The sequence below is a fragment of the Dryobates pubescens genome, chromosome 2 (genome assembly GCF_014839835.1).
Source record: "Dryobates pubescens isolate bDryPub1 chromosome 2, bDryPub1.pri, whole genome shotgun sequence".
Classification (NCBI taxonomy): domain Eukaryota; kingdom Metazoa; phylum Chordata; class Aves; order Piciformes; family Picidae; genus Dryobates; species Dryobates pubescens.
Genome location: NC_071613.1, coordinates 28949256 through 28970951, shown reverse-complemented (window position 1 = coordinate 28970951; position 21696 = coordinate 28949256). Strand labels below are relative to the sequence as shown.

The window sequence follows — 21696 nt, the reverse complement described above, 5'->3', positions numbered from 1 at the left end:
CTGCAGGGGTTTTGACATTCAGTAGCATCGTAAGACAAAAATTGTCATTTCTCAGCTCAGGTATAGTGGCTTGGTCCAAGACTGCTTTTTCCAAGAGGTATGTTGCCTAGATTTACTTGGTCATTGATCTATGATATTTTGTCTATTGCAGATGAATCTAGTAAGCATTCCAACCTCTGAGCAACCATTTTCTTAGCTTCTGTATCAAGGATAATAATTTTTTTCCCCAAGATAAATCCTACCTTAAACATAAGTATTCTTCTTTAATGCTGTGGAATAGGCATGGAAGAGCCAGATCTATTTTAAAATGTGGTTACTTAGAAGCACCCAGTTCAAACTATTTTCTACAACTGATAAAATCTGTGATAAGAGACTTCCCTGATTAATTCACTTAAAGAGACAGAAGGGGAAGCTAAAAGGATAAAAAAGGTCACTGGACTACAGACAACTTCCATCAGCAACAGCAACTGTTGTACTGCTAGCATTACTGACCAAAGAGCACATGGACATACAAACAGAAGTTTAACCATTTTAGGAGCTTACTGACTCAACCAACTACCACTGCCACTAGCTCACATTCTTTCTTTGTAATAGGCAAGAGTGTACTACAACTAGAAAGTGAAGGCTGATGAATGTTGAGCTGTGTGCCTTCATCTTAAAAAGTCAGAACAGCTGGAGAACAGAAACCATCAAGTGTTTGGTATCTCCAAAAGAACACAAAGGAATAAAAGCCAAGAACACTGCAGGCAAATTCTAACAGATATAGTATGACTGCTAGAGACAGTCATATCACTACTGCCACATGCAAGGGGCTACCAGAAAAGTTTCTGAAGAAGCAGTTTTAACTGCAGATAAATGCATTTGGGACATCAGTATTTGAATCATTTAGTAGCCCATCCACAAAAAACTACATCATCGCAGAAAGAACAGTATTTAGGCATAGACAATGCCTTTAGTGTTCACACTTACTGTAAAAAAAAAAATATACTAGAAGTGTAATTTTTCAGCTGATACCAGGTTTGCTAGTCAGCTGTGTCCAACAAGACATGTATTGTTTGTCCATTTTCCTTTTCCTTCCAAGAAGGGAAGCTTATTGACGAGTGTGAGTTGACAGGCAATCTTGATACACTTGATAGATGTACCAGTATAAGAACAGATGTTTAGGTTCTCACTTCCCTTTCACTTATTTTAAATCTGTATACCCCAACTTTGGAAACCCACCATTCCATGCATGTGTAGTAATTTAAATTTTTGAACATCTCCCTTGAATTCCAATTCAAAATTCTTAAAGGGAAAAGAAAAAAAAGCCAAGCCAAACCAACAAAAAATCATCCCTTCCCATCATTTGCTTTGCTGGTTCCACAAGTATAATGTGAAATAAAGTTTAATTGCCAGTTTTGCAGGCATTGGGAAGAGTGTGTTAATAATCTTTGAGTTCTTGTGCATCATATGACAAAAAACAGTTTTACTGTCATGCATAAACTCCATGACTAGCTAAGCACACTGGATTACAAAAATACATAAGTATTGTTTATATTTCGTAAACTGATACGTTTATCTCAGAGGATGTTTTGAAAACCTCCAAAAATCTGGCAAGTGATGAATCATTTTACATGTAGTTCCAGAACATTTGAAGATGGGATGGCTCACACTTCTTATGCCAACAAAACTGGAAGCCAAAGTAGTGCTTTGAGATGACAAATATGCAATTTTTTTGCTTACTGCTGATGTATTAAAAACCACCTTGTAACTAACAATTGGAAAAGAGGAAAAGGTTATCTAGTTGTGTTTCAAATTTAGTCTTTCCATTCACTACTTTCAGCTTAGGAAAAGGATAACTGGAAACAGTCCAGAATATACTTTGTGCAAAGACATAACAGAACTGCCACAAAATGAAAATAATTTTTTGAAGAGCCTTTAGAAGAAACACAAAACAAATGTCTGCCATGCCTTGTTTGTTGCAAATCCGTGACTATGTTCACAAATTGAAGACTATCATCCTTTGCATCTGCTAACTACACAAAACATGTAACATCAGGAAAACTACTCAAGCCTTAAACTCCCAAAACATAAGAGACAATGATGCCCTGTTCCTCCAAAAGCTAAACCAGACCACAACTGTTCTTTAAATCACTTGTAAATAATATGTGATGTTCAGCAATCCTACTTTACTTTAAGAACATACAGCCTACCAAAGGCTATATATGTCATGGGTTGACTGCATATAGAAACAGTTAATTGCATTTTCATACTGTGGAACATCTAGTAATCACACATATTTATGACCTACAATAACCTTTAACAGTTGAAAAGTTTCCATATCATGACACTGCATGGCAACTATAATTTTAGTGACAAAGCGTCTATATGAAAGCCAAGGATATGGAACACAAACTTTGTTTTTCCTTATGCCCATTTCCAGTTTATTCCATTTTATTGCACAGGAGCCTCTAGCCAATACAGCTTTGCCTATATGTGCTGAGAACATATTACAACCATTACTAACTGTCATACTGCAATGATCTCTTCCCACCAATGAAAATTTTTACTCTATACTGCCCTGGACATGGTTTAGTCATGAGGTCTGTGGTGACAGGTTGGACTTGATGATCTTTGAGGTCTCTTCCAACCTTGGTGATTCTGTGATTAATGAGCCAGCTAAACCTGTTCGGGCCACTAACTTTCTCCTACCTCCCCATCTGCAGGGTCCAGGTTTGAGGTCAAGGAGCCAATAGACAGGCACCTTTGAGGCTGCCTGGAGAGGGTGAAAGCTGGACTCCGATCCTCACATTTCAGAGGCTATGAGACAAGGTGTGTGCAGTTTTGCTCGCCATACATTTTGAACTGATTGGCAGGATTTGAATAGCTAAAGTGCCATTGGGCCGTTCAGTTTTCAAAAAGGGAATTTACAGGGGAAGATTTCAGAGCCCACATCTCTCTCTTATCTCTCGTTTTCTCCACCCCCTCCCCCCCCTTTCATTAGTGGGATTCAAGGCGTTGACAAGCATCTACTTGCTCCTGTCTTCAGGGCAATTAGCTTCTTTTGTCCTGGCAGCACAGTGTTTGAGTCCTGTATCTCTACCACAGCAGTGTGCTCTCCCTCTCACTTCCTCTAATTTTGGATACGACCTCTTGGATTATTCCTACCCTTTGGACTACAACTATGAACTCAGAACATCGCTTCATTCAGCAAAAGTTTTGGTAGTTAACAACTCAGTGGTTCGTGCGTACCTTATGCTAATTTACTTGGTTACCTCATAGCTTGTTTACCCATTGGTCAGCCCCGTTAGGAACCCAGGGTGGTCAGTCTTACCACCTGGGGCAGTATTGCTCTTTGCTTTGCAGTTTGTTCCTCTGTATTCCAAGTTCTGATTTTTCTAGGCTGTTACTCCACTGTTTATGACCATCCTATTGTGTGTAATCAACCTATCATCGACCAAGCAAACGAACCTGAATCAAATTGGTTCCGAAAAAGATTGTTTTATATTTAATAAATAATATTCATATTTTCTCATATTTCCAGCTTGTCAATTTGATCAAAACTATATCATATACTTCAGCCTTCTCTGCCAAGTGAACCTTTAAGTCCTGTCACGATTTTTTACCTCTTATACATCAAGTCTGAAACTATGATGAATTTAAGCAAAAGATTTTAAAAATAATGTGTCACCACCAACTGCTAAATTATGCATTAGCTTCATACAAGAGTCAGAATCTCTCAGCTGTGCAAAGTGGGTTACTGACATAAAGAACTCCATCGTGCTGGGAGTGGGGGTGATACTGTAACTGTGCCAGACCAGATGGCAGACTTCAAACTTCTCTGCAAAGTTTGTACTGACAGTACAATGCACGACAGTAACAATGACTGTCCATGAATGGACCCTTTCACCGATCAGACATAACTAGCTACATCAGCATGATCAATACAGTTTTCTATTCTCTCCCCGCTACTGCTACTTCTTTAGCACAGCTCACTGGAAATAGAAGCAATCTCTTGGTGGCAGAGTGACCAAAGGCAGAAGGAAAAAGATAATATGGGTGGGTGGAGGGGGACAAGTTAGTCATATAGTCATCACTTCCCCTACCTTTAATTCATGCTATTACATCACTCACTGAGTCTGCATTCAAGTGTTCCATAAGCAGAAACCAAGATTTAAAGTGTATGCCACTCATTACAACTAAAGCATGAAGACAAAATGTAGCCTACCAATTTATGGAAGCACAATGTTCAAGCAGGGACTTGGGAAGTTCAATTTAGCAAAAATTATGGGGGGGCAGGGGTGGAAGCAACTTTTCTTGTTCAGCAATGCTTACAGAAGACTGAAGACAAGAACATAACTGATAATACTATCACCATGACAAGATCTCAAGTCTTTGATGACATTAATATTCAGAGAATCCAAAGAGACAGTGCTAAGACTTGTTATGAAAAGGAGAACAATAAACAAATCATGATGACAACTAATTAAGCCATGATTTAAACAACCCAGGAAATTCCAGTCAGTCTCCAGAAAGTGGCAGACTAAGAACAAACAAGATGGTCCTGGATAATAAGACCCCCAAGAATTATCATGTCATGGTGCCAATATATCTTCAGCCCCCGGAAGTTCCTGCAGCACAGACTGCTAGGAGAAAGAGTGACAACATCACTAAGGTGCTTGTCCAATTGCTCAGGGAAGATTTGATTACTCCTTTAGCACCAATGCATGCCTGCTCTCCCATGCAGCCTCTAGGTCTTGGCTCCAGTCCCCCTGCTGCTCACCAGCACACATCAGACCCCTTTGAGCCTATTCCACTCACCCAAGTAACACAGAATGAGGCCCAGAATGAAGTGGTAACTTTTGGAATATTAAGTACCGGTAAGTGCCAAAGCCGGGAGAAGGGAGGAGATGAGACAGTGTCAATAAGAGCATGAGGGAAGAAATGATGAGAGAAAAGGGAAGTTGTATCCTCTCATTTTTAGGGGCTGCGGAATGGCAGCCTCTTTCTGTAACAACTGTCACTATTAGCAGTCAGAATAGTACACTACATTACACATACCTCCAGTGGGCCAGTGCAGGGCACTTCTTGCACAGGATTTCCCTACATTTCCAGGTCAAAGACCTCCTAAATAGACAGAATTATTTTTAAAGATAGAATACTGAAGTTAATAACTGCAACACAACTTCCTTTTTCAGACAAGCATTTCCTCCTATCAAAACAGTCTTCTGTTTTACTTTTATTGGAAGCACAAGAGGAAGAGCATAACATTAAGCTGCAGAAGGAAAGATGACTGTTTTTTTTTAAGTACCTAAACTGCCTGGGGAGGGCAGAAAAGACTGGTCAAAAGGGCAGAGCTGCCAAGTCATTAAACTCTTTCATAAGAGCCATAGCAGCAAAGAAAAGTTTTAAAGGTCAGCTCAACTACAGTCAGTCTCAAAGAAGACAGGCAAAAAAAGAGGGGCTAACTTGAAGCACTACATAAGAATAACTAATCTCAAAACAGATTTGCTACGGCCATGAAGTAATTGCTTCTCCCGCTTTTTTAATCAAAACTGTGTTGTTTTTTCCCCTATATGGGCACTTCATCAAAGGCTCCTCCATCAGAGGGATGTCCCCTATTAGAAACACCACCACTGAGTCAGTTGTGTGGAAGGGTAGAATTCAACTTTATTAGGAAAAGGTGTTTTGGTTCACAACATAGCCATGAATATTACTAAACCCCTGAAGAGTAGCTTTCAGCAGCTAAATGAATCAAACAGAAAACAAACTCTTGTTAGCACCGTGGGCTCCAGCCCGTTTATAAGGTGAATTTCATCTAAAAATCCCTTACAATCTCCAAGCAGATGTTATTTTCCCATTTTCTATTCACTACTGATGAGGAAAAAAAAAGTTGCTCCACAGTCAAACATCCCATCCCATTACCTAACAGTTTTAATACTGAACTGCTGAACACCAATCCTGTAAACCTGAGGAAAAATTTCTCAAGAGTTTAACACCTTCCTTGGGCTATTGAAATAAAGAACGGAACAAGACAAAACAAAGCAGCATTGTCACTGAGTGTAGAGCTTTCCGCTTTCAAGAGAAGAGCAGGATTTGGCTCTCAAATTACCAACACTTTCTGGTTACCTCCATCAAAGGAATCATTATTATCAACTTATCTGGGCAGCAAAACAATAGTGACATTCTTATGACAAGCAATAACTGGATATTCAAAGGCATCTCTCACATGTTTGGAATAAAAGCTTTTGGGGGTGATTTTGAGCCTTGCAGTCAGCAGCTAAGAGCTCAGCAACTGAGAAAGCAAATGCAACACTTTCAGCAATACAGATTAGCTTCCTGTGAAGACAAAGCAACTTCTTGACCTCTGTCTATTGATTCATCAAGTTATTAAAATGCAGCAGGTGGTCTTTTGATTGCTCAAGCCATCAAAGAACTGAAAAAAGTGGAAGATAAGAAAGGTAATCCTACTAATGTCTCAAGCATATAACTTCTGAAGAGAGGCTGATACCTAGAGGGAGATCTGCAAAATCAACTGCAGAAAGCATCCTACCTTTTTAAATTTTAAGAAATGCAAAATTCAAGCTTTTCTTGTGCTACGTGAGTTACAGAAGCGATTAATTTAAATCATCTTTTCAGCCTAGGGAGAGACAGAAATGCAATACTGCCTAAGCTTCTACATTTAAACAAAAAAAAGGATAAAATGATGCAACTAACAATAAGAGAACCTAAAAACCCGAAAATATGCCTTGCCATGCTACAGAAAGAAAATGACTGACAAAAAACAACGATTATCATAGGCTAGCTTCAACACTTAGGCCCCCAGCAATAATGCAAAGGTTTGCATTATAATTTCCAAAGAGAAAAGGACACATTTCTGCCTACCACTGTTTTGCTTCACTCAGTATGAATCGGCAATAAAAATAAAATGAACACCAACGTTTTATACAAGAAGAAAATTTACCTAAATTGCCACTTGTTAATTTCTCACTATTTAAAATAAAGATTTATATGTCAGTGTGACCTTGATGAGTCGATTATTACTGACAAGCCTGCACCATTCACTCTTTACATCAGCTGAACTTCTGCTGCAGATGGGGAGATGCATGCTTTCAGCACAGCTCACACAGATTAGTGTTAATTATTGATTAGAATAAAATCAGCTTGTTCCAGATTTCTCCCATAAAGAGAACATGCATACTGGTACAACTGACTTTTGAACAGGCCAAACTTCTGTTTCAGAGAACAGTGGCACAAGACGGCTTCTAGTTTATGTTCTCTAAATTCTCTGAAACATTTTCCCCATTTCCTCATGCAAGTCACCAGTACTTGCAGCATTCCCCAAACTGTCTCTGTTTTTACTAAAAAGTTTCCTCTCTGATGAAGCCACGTCAAGGCACCAATTGAGTATCTGTCTACTGTATTCCAGCCCAGTTGTTTCTTTGTGTAGTCTGATCAGCTGTACCTTCCTTTTTCAACAGCTGTGTGCTCCTCAGGTTTAAAGAAAAAGCAATATGAGTTATAGTTAGAATAAAAACAACTAACTAGAAAACATTAAAATCCTTGACTGACTTGGGAGGCAATCAGGAAAGCCCTTAAAAAAAAAAGGAAGTACATAGTCTTAAAAAAGATTCCTTGCAGACAGAAACAAAAACAGAGAAGAGAGTACCCATAGCATGTGCAGCCCATGCAAAAGCAATCTTAATCTTCCATCAATTCTGCTGTACTGCACATGTTGAGCTAAGACTGTTAGAATGGAGGAAAGGAACAACAAAAAAAGTTTGAAGAAAAACCACCAAAATTTTGAATTAGTAACACTCTACCTCAGTGATTGGTTGCCCTTGTGATGTTAAGTCCAGTTCCTGAGGTCTCGTCACCTTATCGATATCCAAGGAGTCCATGCTGGAAGCTGCAGAGGTTATGCTGGAACGGGAGGAGTTACTGATTGAGCGCACCTCAGCATCACTCACTGTGCCAGCAGATGCTGTCCTCCTGTGCTGAGCAGTAACTACTGGTTTGGTGTCTTCTGCAACAGACTGTTGGGCTGCCTCATCCATGCTCAACGAGGCCTTCTCTAACTGTGCAGTGATGTCATCCAAAGATATGTTGGCATGTGATGGTTTAGTCATCTTACCAGAAGAGGGAGATAATCCTTTCATGCTGCTGTGCTTAGTAGGTGGTCTGCTAGCAGGTGGTTTCTGAGCTTTGGATTCTGTGGCAAGGCGTTTCACTGCAGCATTGTTTGCTGAATGAGACCCAATGCTGCTGAGCTCCTGCTCTATGGAACAGAGATCAGCCATGAGGGCATCTAGATCCACAGTCTCCCCCTGATTCAGGGCTTCTGCAACAAACAAGAGTTTTCAGTATGCGCAGTTACTTCATTTGTCTGTGCAACTTCTCACTCTGTATCAAACACAACCGAGTAAGGGAACAAAGGAAGCTGCATTTTCTTTTCCCATCCATACTGCAAAATCCCTGCTAAGCAGAAATGTATTTGCACTGCCACCCTTGACCAGTCTAAAACCAATTACCTAAATATCAAAACTATTTAGGTTAAATACATTTGCCAACAGAACAAATCTATGGCAAGTTTAAAATGCTGTCCTGTGAATAGAATCTAAAAATACATTTGTACAATAACATGCCTCAGCTTCTCAAAGAAGTGTAGGTGTTTTGCTAAGTGTTTTCTCCTACAGCAATGAAAGAAATGTGACACTGCTTTCAGAAAATTCACAAAATACTATACACACACATAAGCTTTTAAATTAAGGTTACTGTATTACAACCAGGGGAAATTTTTAGACAAGGAAAAACATGATTTTTGTTTAATGCGAAAGAATTCTGTAGCTATATTCCTGCATCCTGTCCCATGAAGTAAGATGCACTCTCTCCCCCCATTTAACAGATAAACATCAATTCTTTCTTTCATGAGACCAGATCCCAGAATGTAGGCTTCTGTATAGACTCTAGACTACAATTCTCAGATACCAGATGCTGTACAAGACACTGCTTTACAATACTCAAAATTCTGTGCCATCAGAAAGCAATGTCTTCTGGAAACATTTCTCCCTTAGGCTACAAGTGTATTTCGATGCTCTTATTTCTTCTAATTTGTAACTGGATCATATTCCTAAATATTTGAGAGGGAAAATAATTCCACAAACCATTCAAATTGTACATGGAGAAGCGATATGAGAAGTTGGCAAGATTGGTTTCCTGACGGAGAGGTGATCTCTTCACTGGTGCCACAGGCTTGTCTGTATCTAAACTCTGAAAAAAAAACCAAACAAAAAAACCTCAACAAAACCCAGAATGAAGATTGACTGAACAAGTGAGTCTTCAAGATGAATGAAAATTAATTTTCACTAAGATAATATTTTAAAAAACTCCTGGCATATAAAAAAAATTAATTCTTTTTTCAAACTTTAGACTGAAGATACATGACACCATGCTAGGGAGATTTATCTTCAGATATTCAGTGGAGGAAAGATGTTAAACAGATTACGGGGGTTTTAGAATAAAAACATGTTGCACTGTTAAAGTAAACTCCAGACAGTTTGTGTAGGATGTTTTTTCAGTAAAGCAAACATATTCTGGTTAAAAACACCTATAATGCGTTTTACTTGAAAAATGGTAATTGTTATTATTATTTCACATTCTTAGAAACAAGTGTGATATCCTCTCACTATTATCAGAGCACACATTATTTCCCACAATATATGATGCTAAACTAGCCGTTTGGGGAACAGCTGAAAACTGCAACAGCTCCACAAGTTTATGATTATGAGAAGCACGGTTAACATTTCCTTCATTTAACATGTACATAGAGCAGGATAAACATTAATGCACTCTGCATCATCGCCAAACGCTGCGCACGCCTGCTGCAAAATTTGTGACTAGATTTTATAAGGCTTTTGTCAGACCAGCAGTGAAAGAGGGCAAAGTGAATTCACATGATCTCATGGACATCTTAAAAGTTACAAAGCTTTTAAAAAGCACTTCCATGTAGAAAGGAATCTGGATCTTACTTGCAATCCCCTCAAAATAAACATTTAGGAAATCTAAAAAAGAAGTTAAAGTTCAAGGAACTCAAGGATAAAAAAAACCCCTTTTCTCCTACTGTTCTTAGAGGCCAGCTGATAAACAGCAACAAATGCTGAAACTACAGGAGAATGCAGTTTGGAGGTCATTAGCTCTAATGCCCTGTCTCTATTGGGACTTTATTTGGGACAGCTGCATCAAGACATGATTATTTTCCAAACAAATGAACTGTGACACGGCTAACTGCATTAACTTGTTTATACAAAACCATACGAGGTCATTCAAACTTTTGGGAGAAATGTCATTTTTCAGTAGTCTAAAAAGACAGAAGGGCAGCTGTCAGCCTGTGTTGCAAACCATGTTGTACAGCAATGTGAAAGCAAGAAAAAATGTGGGTCCTCCCCTTAACTGCTAGTAGGTTTGAAGAAATCTGCATGGATTAGCACACAAATTGAGACATTACCATGAAGCCTGTATATCTGCAGTGTAGCTATAAGCCCCAAGTCTGCTTGGACATCTAGGCCACTCAAATCTGAAAGAAATGGGCAGAGCCCACGCCTTCGAAGTGGCTCCCACTTGCCATAAAAACCTCTCATACAAACTTACAAATCCCAACAAGCATTACAATATACAGATTTCACATGATCTTCCATTGACCTCCAAAGGCAGCATTCATTATTGTCCTGCATACACAAGTGTACTATCTACATTAGTATCTTGCAGGTTGAGATTTAACAAAAAGGTAACAGAGATGAGCTAATCATGTGACAGAACTTAAAATTCAGACTCAATTTTCCATCAGTCTTTGGGTAAGATAAAGATGAGAAAAGCTGTCTCTTCTCCATCTTACTGGAACTTAAGGTATCATACCTTTGCCTAAGTCTAAATGACAAAGAGGGAGAAGATTAATTCAGCAAGCTCACACAGCTGAATAAAACATAGCAGGCAGTCACAGAAAAATGGCTTGTCACCCCGTGAGTCTGGCATACCATGCAAAACAAGATCTGCTTCTGAAGGAAAAGCACCACAAAGGAGGAGGTGCCAAAAGAAGATGTCCTATCAACTGCCTCAATGCAGAAAGCATACTCTAGCATAACAGTGAGTTCTCTAGGGTGTGTTAGGTCAGCTAAATATGTCAACATGTGGCAATTTCTGAACAAATAAGTGTCCAACCATGTGTTTGGAGATGAAGGCCACCTCTAGCCAGCTAAAATCAGTGCTTCTCTCTATACATGAGACAAAATACCAATTCCATAATTGTCAGAAGGAATCACACCCTTTGGGAAAGGTCATACTATCAGAAAAATAATTTAATGACTTTTGAGATTAAACAAGCCAATTCAGAAACTTTAAAGAGTAGTGAGCTGGTCACATGCTACAGTCTATCTTAGAATACATAGAATACATAGAATAAACCAGGTTGGAAGAGACCTTCAAGATCATCGCGTCCAACCCATCAACCAATCCAACACCGCCCAAGCAACTAACCCATGGCACCAAGCACCCTGTCAAGTCTTCTCCTAAAAACCTCCAGCGATGGCGACTCCACCACCTCCCCAGGCAGCCCATTCCAATGTGCAATCACTCTTTCTGTATAGAACTTTTTTCTAACATCCAGCCTGAACCTCCCCTGGCGCAGCCTGAGACTGCAAATGGCAGTGCTAAGTAGTTAGCATCCAACCAAAAAGAAACGTGCAATAGTTATGAAAAATTATCCTGTAAGATGATTGAAATTTCCCTAACCTGTGTAAGTTTGTCCAGTTCCCCCAGCCAGGCCCCAAACATCTTGTCCAGATCCTGATCTTCCTTATCACTATCTTCTTCTGCTCCATGGTCAAGTTCTTCATCTGATAATTGCTCCATCTGGAAAAAAAAGAAAAACAAAAAAAAGAAGAGAGACTCAGATTGTTGAAGTGCCTAAGAAAACTGGAATCAGCTACTAAATTTCTGGAAAGGTGTTATGAAGTCATAGCACATCTCTGTCCATAACCTTTATAAAAATTGCATACATGCAGTTTACTATTCCCACTCACAAGTAAAGACTTAGTGTGAAACCTACAATAGTATGGAGTTTTAGGCTATGCCTTTAAAAACTAGCAACAGATTTCGAGCAGAAAAGCAGAAAAATATAAATAAATCACTATGGGGTGTAAAAAGGAAAACAAAAGATTGTTCTAAACAAATTTATTGGATGAAAGTCTGAGATAAGAGAAGCTGTATCATAACAATTCTTTACATTTCACTTCCATTCCCACTCCTTTTCTCTTCTCCTTCGATCTTGACTGTTCTGCTTCACCTGGGAGATAACAATGCTTCTGGCTGACCTTGAGATAAGAACTAAGACTGCTTTCTCCCAGCTCCTCTCTTTTCTCTCTCTGGTACAGAGAGGGTGGGGGAGGTTTGGGGGGCAGTGGAGCAGCTTTCCTGGTCTTTTGGACCAGGGGGGTTTCCATGTTATTTGCTAATTTTAAATATCCATATATATATTTTGTACATACTCATTGCATTCCATTGTAGAGTGTAGGTTTTGCTTGTAAATACAGCTTCATTTGCTTCTAACTGAGTTAGTCTGACTAAAGTTAATGCTGGGGGAAACTTCATCCCAGCACAAATAGATAATTACCAACCTGGTCTTGCAGCTCACTTTTGTCAGAACCATGCAGAAAAAGATGAAGAGTCCACAATATTTAATACATGCACTGATTGCCAGCTATTGTTAGCATAGTCTCTGGACTTTACATTACAAAAATTCAATGCTTGTCCAAGGAATTCAGCTGACCACAGTTAAGCAGCACCATTCAATACAGAGGAAGTACAGTCTCACTGCACTGCAAATAGCTGACTCTACATATCTTCAAAGAGAAATGCTAAACAGGCCACAAAGAATGCCAGCAACATGTCCCATGAAACCGTTTAAACCTTGGACACTGTCCAGATTACTTCAGTGATAACTGCACAATTTTTACCCAACAAAGAAACTCCTCCCTGGAATCTTACAGCTATCAGACCCTCCTACATTCAACAAATTTGAGTGACCAAGATAAAGTCTTAACCTTCTCCAAAGGTTATCTGTTATCACAACAAAGGAAATTAATCTTCTCATAAACAAGCCTCTATTCTCTTCCTCAAACAAGTCCTCCAAGCCTCCTGACACACATGCCTCCCTGGGTACATCCACACTTAAAACCAATGATCTGGTTCAGAAAAAAAATGTACATGCTAGGGGAAAGAAAGACATAGGCAGCAATTTGGGAGTGATCAGGCATTGCAGAAGAGTAAATCCTAGGGATATACTACAGAATCTCCAGAAATAAATGACAACAAATTGCCACCAAGAGCTACATACAAGAAAATCATGGTGTGCTCTACAGCTTGATTTGGTCAAGTCATGGGCTATGCAGTAATTTTGTTACATAGCTTTCAGAAAGCATCAGTTTTCACATCAGATTTAAAAACAAGTTTTCTAAATGTTAGGGTCCAAGAAAAGTCAAATCTTGGTCTGAAAGACATCATGATGTTGCATAACTGTACTGATAAGAAATGTTACAAAATATGATAAAGGTGATCTCAAGAGAAAACATGTTTAATCTGGGTTTGACTTTATGTAACAGTTCATGCAAAAAACCTCCACAATTTAAAATTATATGTTCCTTCTATTTATATATTGTTTATATTTCACTTTCCCTTGATGAAATAATCAGGAACAGGAGACTTCAGAGGTGATCTACAATTCTGAGATGCCAACGCCTCCCACAGATGCAAGATACTGTCATCCAGTTGCTCCAGGCAAAGCCATTTCAATCTCCTCCTGAGATTTTACTTTTGTGGGAGACCACAGTGTAGGTGCTTACATTAAAGGGGCAACAGTATTAAAGTTAGCCTGGTGTGGCATACTACACTAAGCAAAGACTAAACAGACTAAATTTACCATCTGAATCTCATTTCTTCCAACACTTGTTTTGAGTTCTGTTAAGTACTTCTAGCACTCCAGTGAAGGAAGCTCTACCTAAAATCTAAGAGTGATGCTGAAGTTAAAAAAAATGCCAAAATGTTTATGTAACAGAAATGTTTCCTTCCACCAACGCTGCACCAGTTTTTCTGTTCCGTAAGTATGGTGCACCTACCCCTGTAAGATTCCTCTCCTTGAAGTCACCTGAAAGTCTTCTCACATAGAAATGAAAACAGGAGAACAGTAGCACCTCATCACTGCCTGAAGTTCCGCAAAACAAACAGAAGCTGCATTCCACTTTCATGCTCCTTCAAAGCTTTGCTTTACTACTCCTTAGGTTTTAACATAGACCAGAAACATTGTGAATGAAAGACAAAACATTATATTTAAGATTATGTGGTCAAACTGGTTGAAGTCAATTTGATAGCATAGCATTTCTCAACGCCTGGATACACCTGAAGTCAAGAATTTTTATTTGAAGACTAAGGGAAGCTCGTAAAAGTATGCTTTAGGAAACATGACTGTGAACTGGTAAATCAAATGGAAATTGTGATGTAAAACAGACAGAACTTGATATTTACAGATACTTTACACTGCTAGCTTTTCCATCTGAGCTATTTTTGCCACTCTACAGTTAGATGGGACTTGTTTTGTAGTGCATTCTATGGCACTGTTCATAACTCATCCTTTCATTAAGAGAGGAGCTTGCTCTTCTTACAAATATTTAGGAGGTTCTAAGCTGTGGAATGAAAACAGCATTCTCAATTTCTCATAAACTGTTGCTTGATTTAGCTATTTTAGCTTGGCATCAGAGACTCAGCTTTAGTTCCAGTTACTCCACAGACAGAATTAGCAGCCTAAAGAAAACTTCTACAAGTAAAGTACTGTTGTGTCAGTGAGTCTGGCAACTAAACCCTGCAGTATTTGCCAGCTCCTTGTAGTCCCCACCCAAGCTTCCTAACGTCAGCTGCATTTCCTATGAGCCTGTCAGTGTTTGCTTGCAAGAAGCACACAGAGGATAGTGTCTCACTTAAGAAACAGCTAATATTAACTTGCTAGCTCTGTAAAAGGGATCTCTCTGAGCACAAGCTCCACTACTGCAAGGAGACATCCCAAAGGACTTTAATAAAAGGAGTAATTCAATAAATTAAGGCAGAGACAAAATGTTCAGATAACAGTATCTGAGCTTTTTGACTTAAGCTCCGATTACAAAGCTTCAAATTTTATTTTTTACAACCATTTTCTTCTTGTTGATCACAGCAAATATGCACCATACATGAGCAATCATAACTTCACTGGGAGTTATCACACCTTTCTAAGGATATGTCACTTTTATTTAAAACAAGAAAGAAAAAAGGTGTAAATTTCAGGGTTAGAGGTTGTGTGTGTTTTGTTCTCTGTTTTGACATTTAATTGAGCTATTTAGAACTAAATTTGATCAAAGAAATAGAACAGGAATAATTGTTCTGTTGTAACACCATTAAGTAAGGTACTTAGATGCCTGAAGTATTTGTACAATAGCAGAGTTTAAATAGGTGTTGCTTCTCCTTAGGCTCATACCAGATGAGGTGCCACAATAATTTTACAATGCAAGTTATTTCTCAACCCTTCACTTTCTGTTCTGTTCAAGTGTATAGTCATGAGGTCTGTGGAGACAGGTTGGACTCGATGATCCTCGAAGTCTCTTCCAACCTTAGTTATACTGTGATACCAGAATAGAATTTGATGAAAATGAGCAGCATCACTCAGGGATATGTAGAAAAGATACGGTACCAACATGGTATTGTCTTCCAGATGAAACTAAATCTTCCTGCACTTAAGCACGTTCTATGTACTACTGCATTATCCACTATCGACTGCATCAGTCAACTTCATCTCTTTGCAATGCTATTTAAACAGGAAGACATGTAATTACTGTCAGTTATCTAGTTTCCAAAACATTTCACTACATTTGTTCACCTTTATGTGCATGAAACACAATATTCTAGTATTATTTTACCAAAAATTACTGAAGCTTTCATTAGAAGTTAATGAGCACCATTAACATTTAATCATGATCTACTTATTTAATGTTTAAGGTAATAAGGGGGGGGGAAGAAACATTTACTCTTGCAGGCTGATTCTTAAACAAGCTATTGTAACCTTTATTATTCTAGGACAAGCAAGAGATAGCATAATATTAAACCATATGAGGAGAGATGAAAAGCCCATGAACGCTACTTGAAATAGAAGAAAGCAACAGCCTTGGTGGAAGTAAATTACAATCAAAAGTGTATTTAAAGTGTCTTTCACTTGAGACTCCTTTCTGCATAATTGCAGTTTGAAATAGAAGTTCCTACCTTAAATCAATTGAGTTAAAAACTATATGAAATTCTACTATATAAAAACTATTTCCTTAGAATGAAAACATTCTGCTCTGAAATAAAAACAAAGTAGTTGTGAAAGAATCGTACTGAAATATCTGTCTACACCAGACTTAATGATGGAAAGATTATCAGGGAAACAAAAATAGAATTCCAAGTCCAACTGGAAATGCCAATGAGCTTACAGGGTCAGAAACAAGAATGTTTATTTACTGTAATTTCAGAAGCACTGTAATAAGCATTTTGAACTAGAGTTGCTTCAGTGTGTTCAAAGGCAACTGACAGCATAAAACTCCAAAATGAAAACAAACCATGTTTTCACCCCCAACCTTTCTCTTACTATTTGAGCACAAGCTTGCACAAGCTCATGCTTGTAACTGGACTAAGGATTCTCTTCCTAAAAACAGTTACAGAATTTGCTACAAATCTACTCTAAGGATTAAGCAGACAATACAAAAATGTTCAAAACACCATCTGAGCAAGTAACTGGATTTCTGAGACTTAAAATCCAGCCTTGAGAACCAAAAGCAAATATTATACACCACATTCTGGCTCAGAAGACACACTCTGTTTGGAACAGCTTTGGAAATCAGAGTTCCTCCATTTGTGATCATATGTCACAGAATTACAGAATGCATCAGGTTGGAAGGGACCATTGAAGGTCATCTTGTTCAACCCCCCTGCAGTGAGCAGGGACGTCTCCAACTAGATCAGGTTGCTCAGGGCCCCATCAAGCTTGACCTTGAATGTCATCATGCCAGGATCTATTTCTGTTTAAGAAGTTCTGTTTGACAGAATGCTACAGCAGAATACCATATGAGCACATAAACAAAGTGTGCACACAAATAAAGCACTGATATTCTAGCAGGTTATTACTTTTAATACTCGTTCACTTAATTGCTTAAAAAAAATACAGGTTACTTACATGGGAAAAAAAATAAATGCTTTCATAAAACTGACCGCCAGAGCTCACATTCACATTTCTACACACTTTCATGATGTTCTGGTAAATAATGAAAGGTGTATTGGGCATAGAAATTAATTTTTTCATATTAATACTCTATCCACATAACAGGGATCAAATCCAGCATGTTTTTCAGCAGAAAATAAAGTCTTATGGCATAACTGAAACTAACATTTCCCCTTTGAATTTCATACTGCAGCACCCTAAGACAACAACAGTGTGGATTATTTGCTTTAATATTTACATGTTTCTGAAGAGAAACTGCTCCTGAAGAAGATATTTGAAGAGGGATTAAAAAGTCTTGGGAAATATTTTGTGCATTTTCCAATGTTCTATAACCCAGTTTACATTAATATTAATCTAAATGAAAACCTGAAAAAAAAGAGCATTTTTTTTTCTTCTAGCTGCCAATACCACAGGTACTGAGTAGATCTCAATGGCACACAGCCATTTCAACACCTCCCAAATTCAACAGCTAAGATAACTCTCTCAGCCAAAAGTTCAGTTTCAAAATATCCCAAATAAAAATCTTATGTCAAGTGAAGTCTGCCTTCAATATACTTTTTGAGCAAACTTTGAGGTTTGCCTTTTTTTTTTTTTTTTTTTTTTTTAAAACCCATGCTTTAGGCAATAATTTTCCAGAATTGTAGTCACAAAACATAGTGAAAACACAAAGGGTGTCAGATAAACAAGAAGGCTTTGGCCACTTCAGTAAAACCAAAGACACCTTTTATAAGCAAAAAGCTCACACATTTTGGAAATCATGCAGTTAAAATGATGCATTTATGCACTGTTCAAAGGTATCATCTCTTGCCACATTCCAAAAACCAAATAGTGCCTGTGCACTCTTTTTTACCAGTAAAACAAGTAAACCTGTTTATGTAATAACACTCTAACATTGAAAAATACTGAATCTAGGCCTTGCACACATGAAGAGATTCACATAATCAGAAGTACTGTGGGTGACCCCTTGAGGTCCTGGTTAGCAGTAGCTACCTGTCTTAATGCAAGATCCAAGAAAGAAGTAGCTGCACCTGCTCACATACCAATAGATTGAAGATCTAACTAAGGTATATAAAGCATTCATAGTTACTAATGTATTCCAGTACTGGGTTACAGAATTATTAAGGAATGTAACAAACTTTGATTCAAGTCTACTACCTGGTTTCTGCCCTTTTTTCCCCTCCCTTCTCAACTCATTAAGGATGTTTTATTTATATCAATACATTACCTGTCACATCTGTACTGTGAATCTCAGCTGCATCCCAACTATCAAGGAAGCAAGCATTAATTTGTAAAATTAACTTTACTTAATTTTCAGAATATGATACAAAAAAGTTTAAAAAGTAGTTTTAGCCTATTTAATTTTCAAGTGTTTTATGTTATTTCATGCAGCTGGTTTGGACTGCAGAAATCCAGCAAGTATGAAAACCATGCAGCCTCACTGCAAGGTCTTTTCCTCAGATTTTGTCAAGAGCTGCAAAGCTTCAGAGCTCAAAATATCCTCTCCCTTAACCCACTGATCTGGGATGTATCTTTGAAACTGCGGAAAAGAAATCTCTGTGTCTGAAATGCATGTTTTGAATTGCAAACAGGCTAGAGTCTTTATAGAAGAACAATTAAAAGCTGCTGAAAGTAGCAGTTATTCAGTCAAACACATACAGCACGTTTTCTAAAGCTACTCCTAAAATTAGGCACATGCCTGTACAAGAATTTGCCTTTGCCTCCAGCTCTAAGTAAGTCCAGTCAGACAACAACCTTCTCACTAAGCTCTTAAAAATATTTCTCTTTAGGTTATCTGTAAGTTTGTAATATAAATCTTTACAGTAATACCAGCAAACAACGTAACTTACGTAACTTTTAGCAACTGCTAATGAAATAATTTTTTTTAAAGCAACTGGAAGAAGAAAAAGGTCTTAATTAGACATCAGATGGTAACATCAAAGCAAGATGTCTTACTGTTCCTGGAATTCCCTCAAATACACTAGTGTTGTATACAGTAAATACAGGTTTCTAAAACTCAGCACTGCTCATGAGAGCACTTTTACACCTTTCAGATTACAACAGGCTGTTCAGCAGCTACCTCCAGAGATTCTAATCAGGAAAGTCAAACATACCACAGTTGCTCCCCTGCTCTTCCACAGATTCAGCACCAAGCCTTTAGAATGCAGCAAAGTGTGCTAAGCAGGGATATGACAGAGTACTCTTCACAGACAGCACAAATATGAAGGAATAAAGCTCTTTTTGACTAGCAGCATGTAAAAACAGAAGAATTTAATTCTCTATATTCACATCCACTGCTGCTGACTCCCTTTGATCAAATTGTACACTCCCCCCTCTAACTTTAGTTGCCACAAGCACACACAATTTCCTAAAACAAGCTGAAGATACTGGAATATTTACTTCAAGATCCTGATTTCTAACAAACAAAGGGAAATACTTTGGATGTGCCACAAACTCACCCACAAAATACCCACCCACTCCTTTGTTTCAAGGCTTGAAGAAAGAGGTAAAAAGCCAAGCAGATCAAGTAGAAGTTTACCATGTGTTTCACAGGGTTGGTTTCTCATTATCATTTTAGTTGCCTGAGTAGTATTATTACTATTTACATTGACTGTAACTTTCCAGAATTACAGCCTAAAAGTTTAAATTGGTCTCCACAGAGTGACCCCTTGTATGTCAAAACATGTTGAAAAGATCTTTCTTCTTTTAAGAGGAGGCATAGCAAAATTACCAAAATGTCTAATGAAGAAGCTAACTTCATCTGAAATTTCTGCTGCTGAGAAGGCACACAGTAAAACCTTTATTCCCTCCAGTGTATTTCAGTGCCTGTCTCACATCTAGCCAAACAGATGTTGCCTTGAAAATAAGGGGTTTTAGCAATCATTGTGTCCCATTTCCTGAACCAAGATTCCAGCCAGAGAACCCAAGTGGGCATTACAATTCCCATAAAAAGAGCACCCTAGATGACATCATGTTTCACAGCAGATTCTTTATGAAGACAACCTGAAGGTAGCTCTAATGAACTGCTTATTAGTTAGCTAAAATATTTTTCAAGAGGATAAAATGTAGGTGCTCTCTAAACAGTGACATTTCAGTAGTCACAGAATCCAACATCTTAGTCTTACTAGCTAAGCCTAGAGAATTTTTGCTGTGAAAACAGTATGAGATTATGAAAGCTAGGAAAAGCTATATTAGTCTACCTTCAGTAGGCAGAGATGTACTTAAACACACACATTAGCTCAAATTTTCCAGAATCTTCATTATGCAGTTATTATAACACAAGCACTATTGTAGCAACTCTTCCCATTCAGGTTTAGCTTTGGAACAACATCCACAAAAAGAATAACAAATATTAACAAGCCGATGGAGAGAGAGAGGCAGAATTAAGTTTAATGTTGTAGTTTCAACAAGTACATGCCTGGAAATATCTGGTTTACGTAATGACTATTTAAAAATATTACAAAGTAGACAGAAGATGCATTTTGTATTATAAATGAAACACAAGTATTTTGCAGCAGCTACAACTCTGATAAAAGGCAGCAAGATATTGAAAGATGTTTCATAGTCAAGCTGAGCTTTGTTACACGATTTGAGAATGTACAAATTCAAAGCTTTAAGGGTGTTATTTACACTTGACCCCAGACAATATATGCTTGGAACATGCTCATGACAGTATTAGAAGAGGACAGAAAAACACAATCGGGTTCATCTGTCTTACAGATATTTAAATAAATGGCAAATTTTGATAGAGTAAATTACCATTACAAAGCAGCTCTCTCTTAACCACTGAAGAACCACAGGAGACTTGCAATAAGTTCTGCTATTTCAGCCCTTCATTTTTCTTTCAGAAGAATCTGCCTATAAATCCTCAAGATTACACTTCCTATGTGTCACAGGTCATCAAACCAACCCCCAGGTTGAAGCTGATAGAGCCTCTAAAATAACTGAAAAACTGCTAAACAAAATAAATTTCAGAAGCCTCTAAAAGGTAATTCTTGGCCCATACAGATTAGAAAAAAAGGAAAGCCTTCAGACATTCCTTGCCAATTTGATCTGATAGAGGCGGAACACATTTTGGCCTGCTCTAACCAGTAGTTTGAGTATGCAGCAAGACAGACTACACAAGCATCTGAGAATGAGAATTCTTTACTTCAGACCACGGGGTTCCTTGCTCTGCTTTCCCAATTCTATTTCAGAAAACCTAACACCCCAAAATATCTTATTTGTTGTGAAGTGGGGAAGAAGGGAGGAAATGTGCAGCAGCATAGGGAGAAGACATAGCAGGAAACTTTTCAGTCCTGTAGTTTAATAATTCAATTACAGTTACTATCCTAATGCATTGCTGCAAAAGATAGAACACTAAGGACAACACAGGTAATCCTTTTGTCTCTAGAGTA

The 21696-nt window shown here is 38.1% G+C and overlaps 1 protein-coding gene across 4 annotated transcripts in view; it reads right to left on the bottom strand.

The window, feature by feature from the left end:
- Positions 1 to 21696, bottom strand: part of RAPH1 (Ras association (RalGDS/AF-6) and pleckstrin homology domains 1) — an 87044-nt gene that overhangs the window by 40300 nt on the left and 25048 nt on the right. For all 4 annotated transcript variants that reach the window (XM_054173616.1, XM_054173629.1, XM_054173638.1 and 1 more), the window contains exons 2-4: positions 11764 to 11883; positions 9144 to 9249; positions 7803 to 8320 (exon numbers count right to left, since the gene is read on the bottom strand). In XM_054173616.1, coding sequence (XP_054029591.1) covers positions 7803 to 8320; positions 9144 to 9249; positions 11764 to 11883 — 744 coding nt within the window. The remainder of the gene's footprint in view (positions 1 to 7802; positions 8321 to 9143; positions 9250 to 11763; positions 11884 to 21696) is intronic.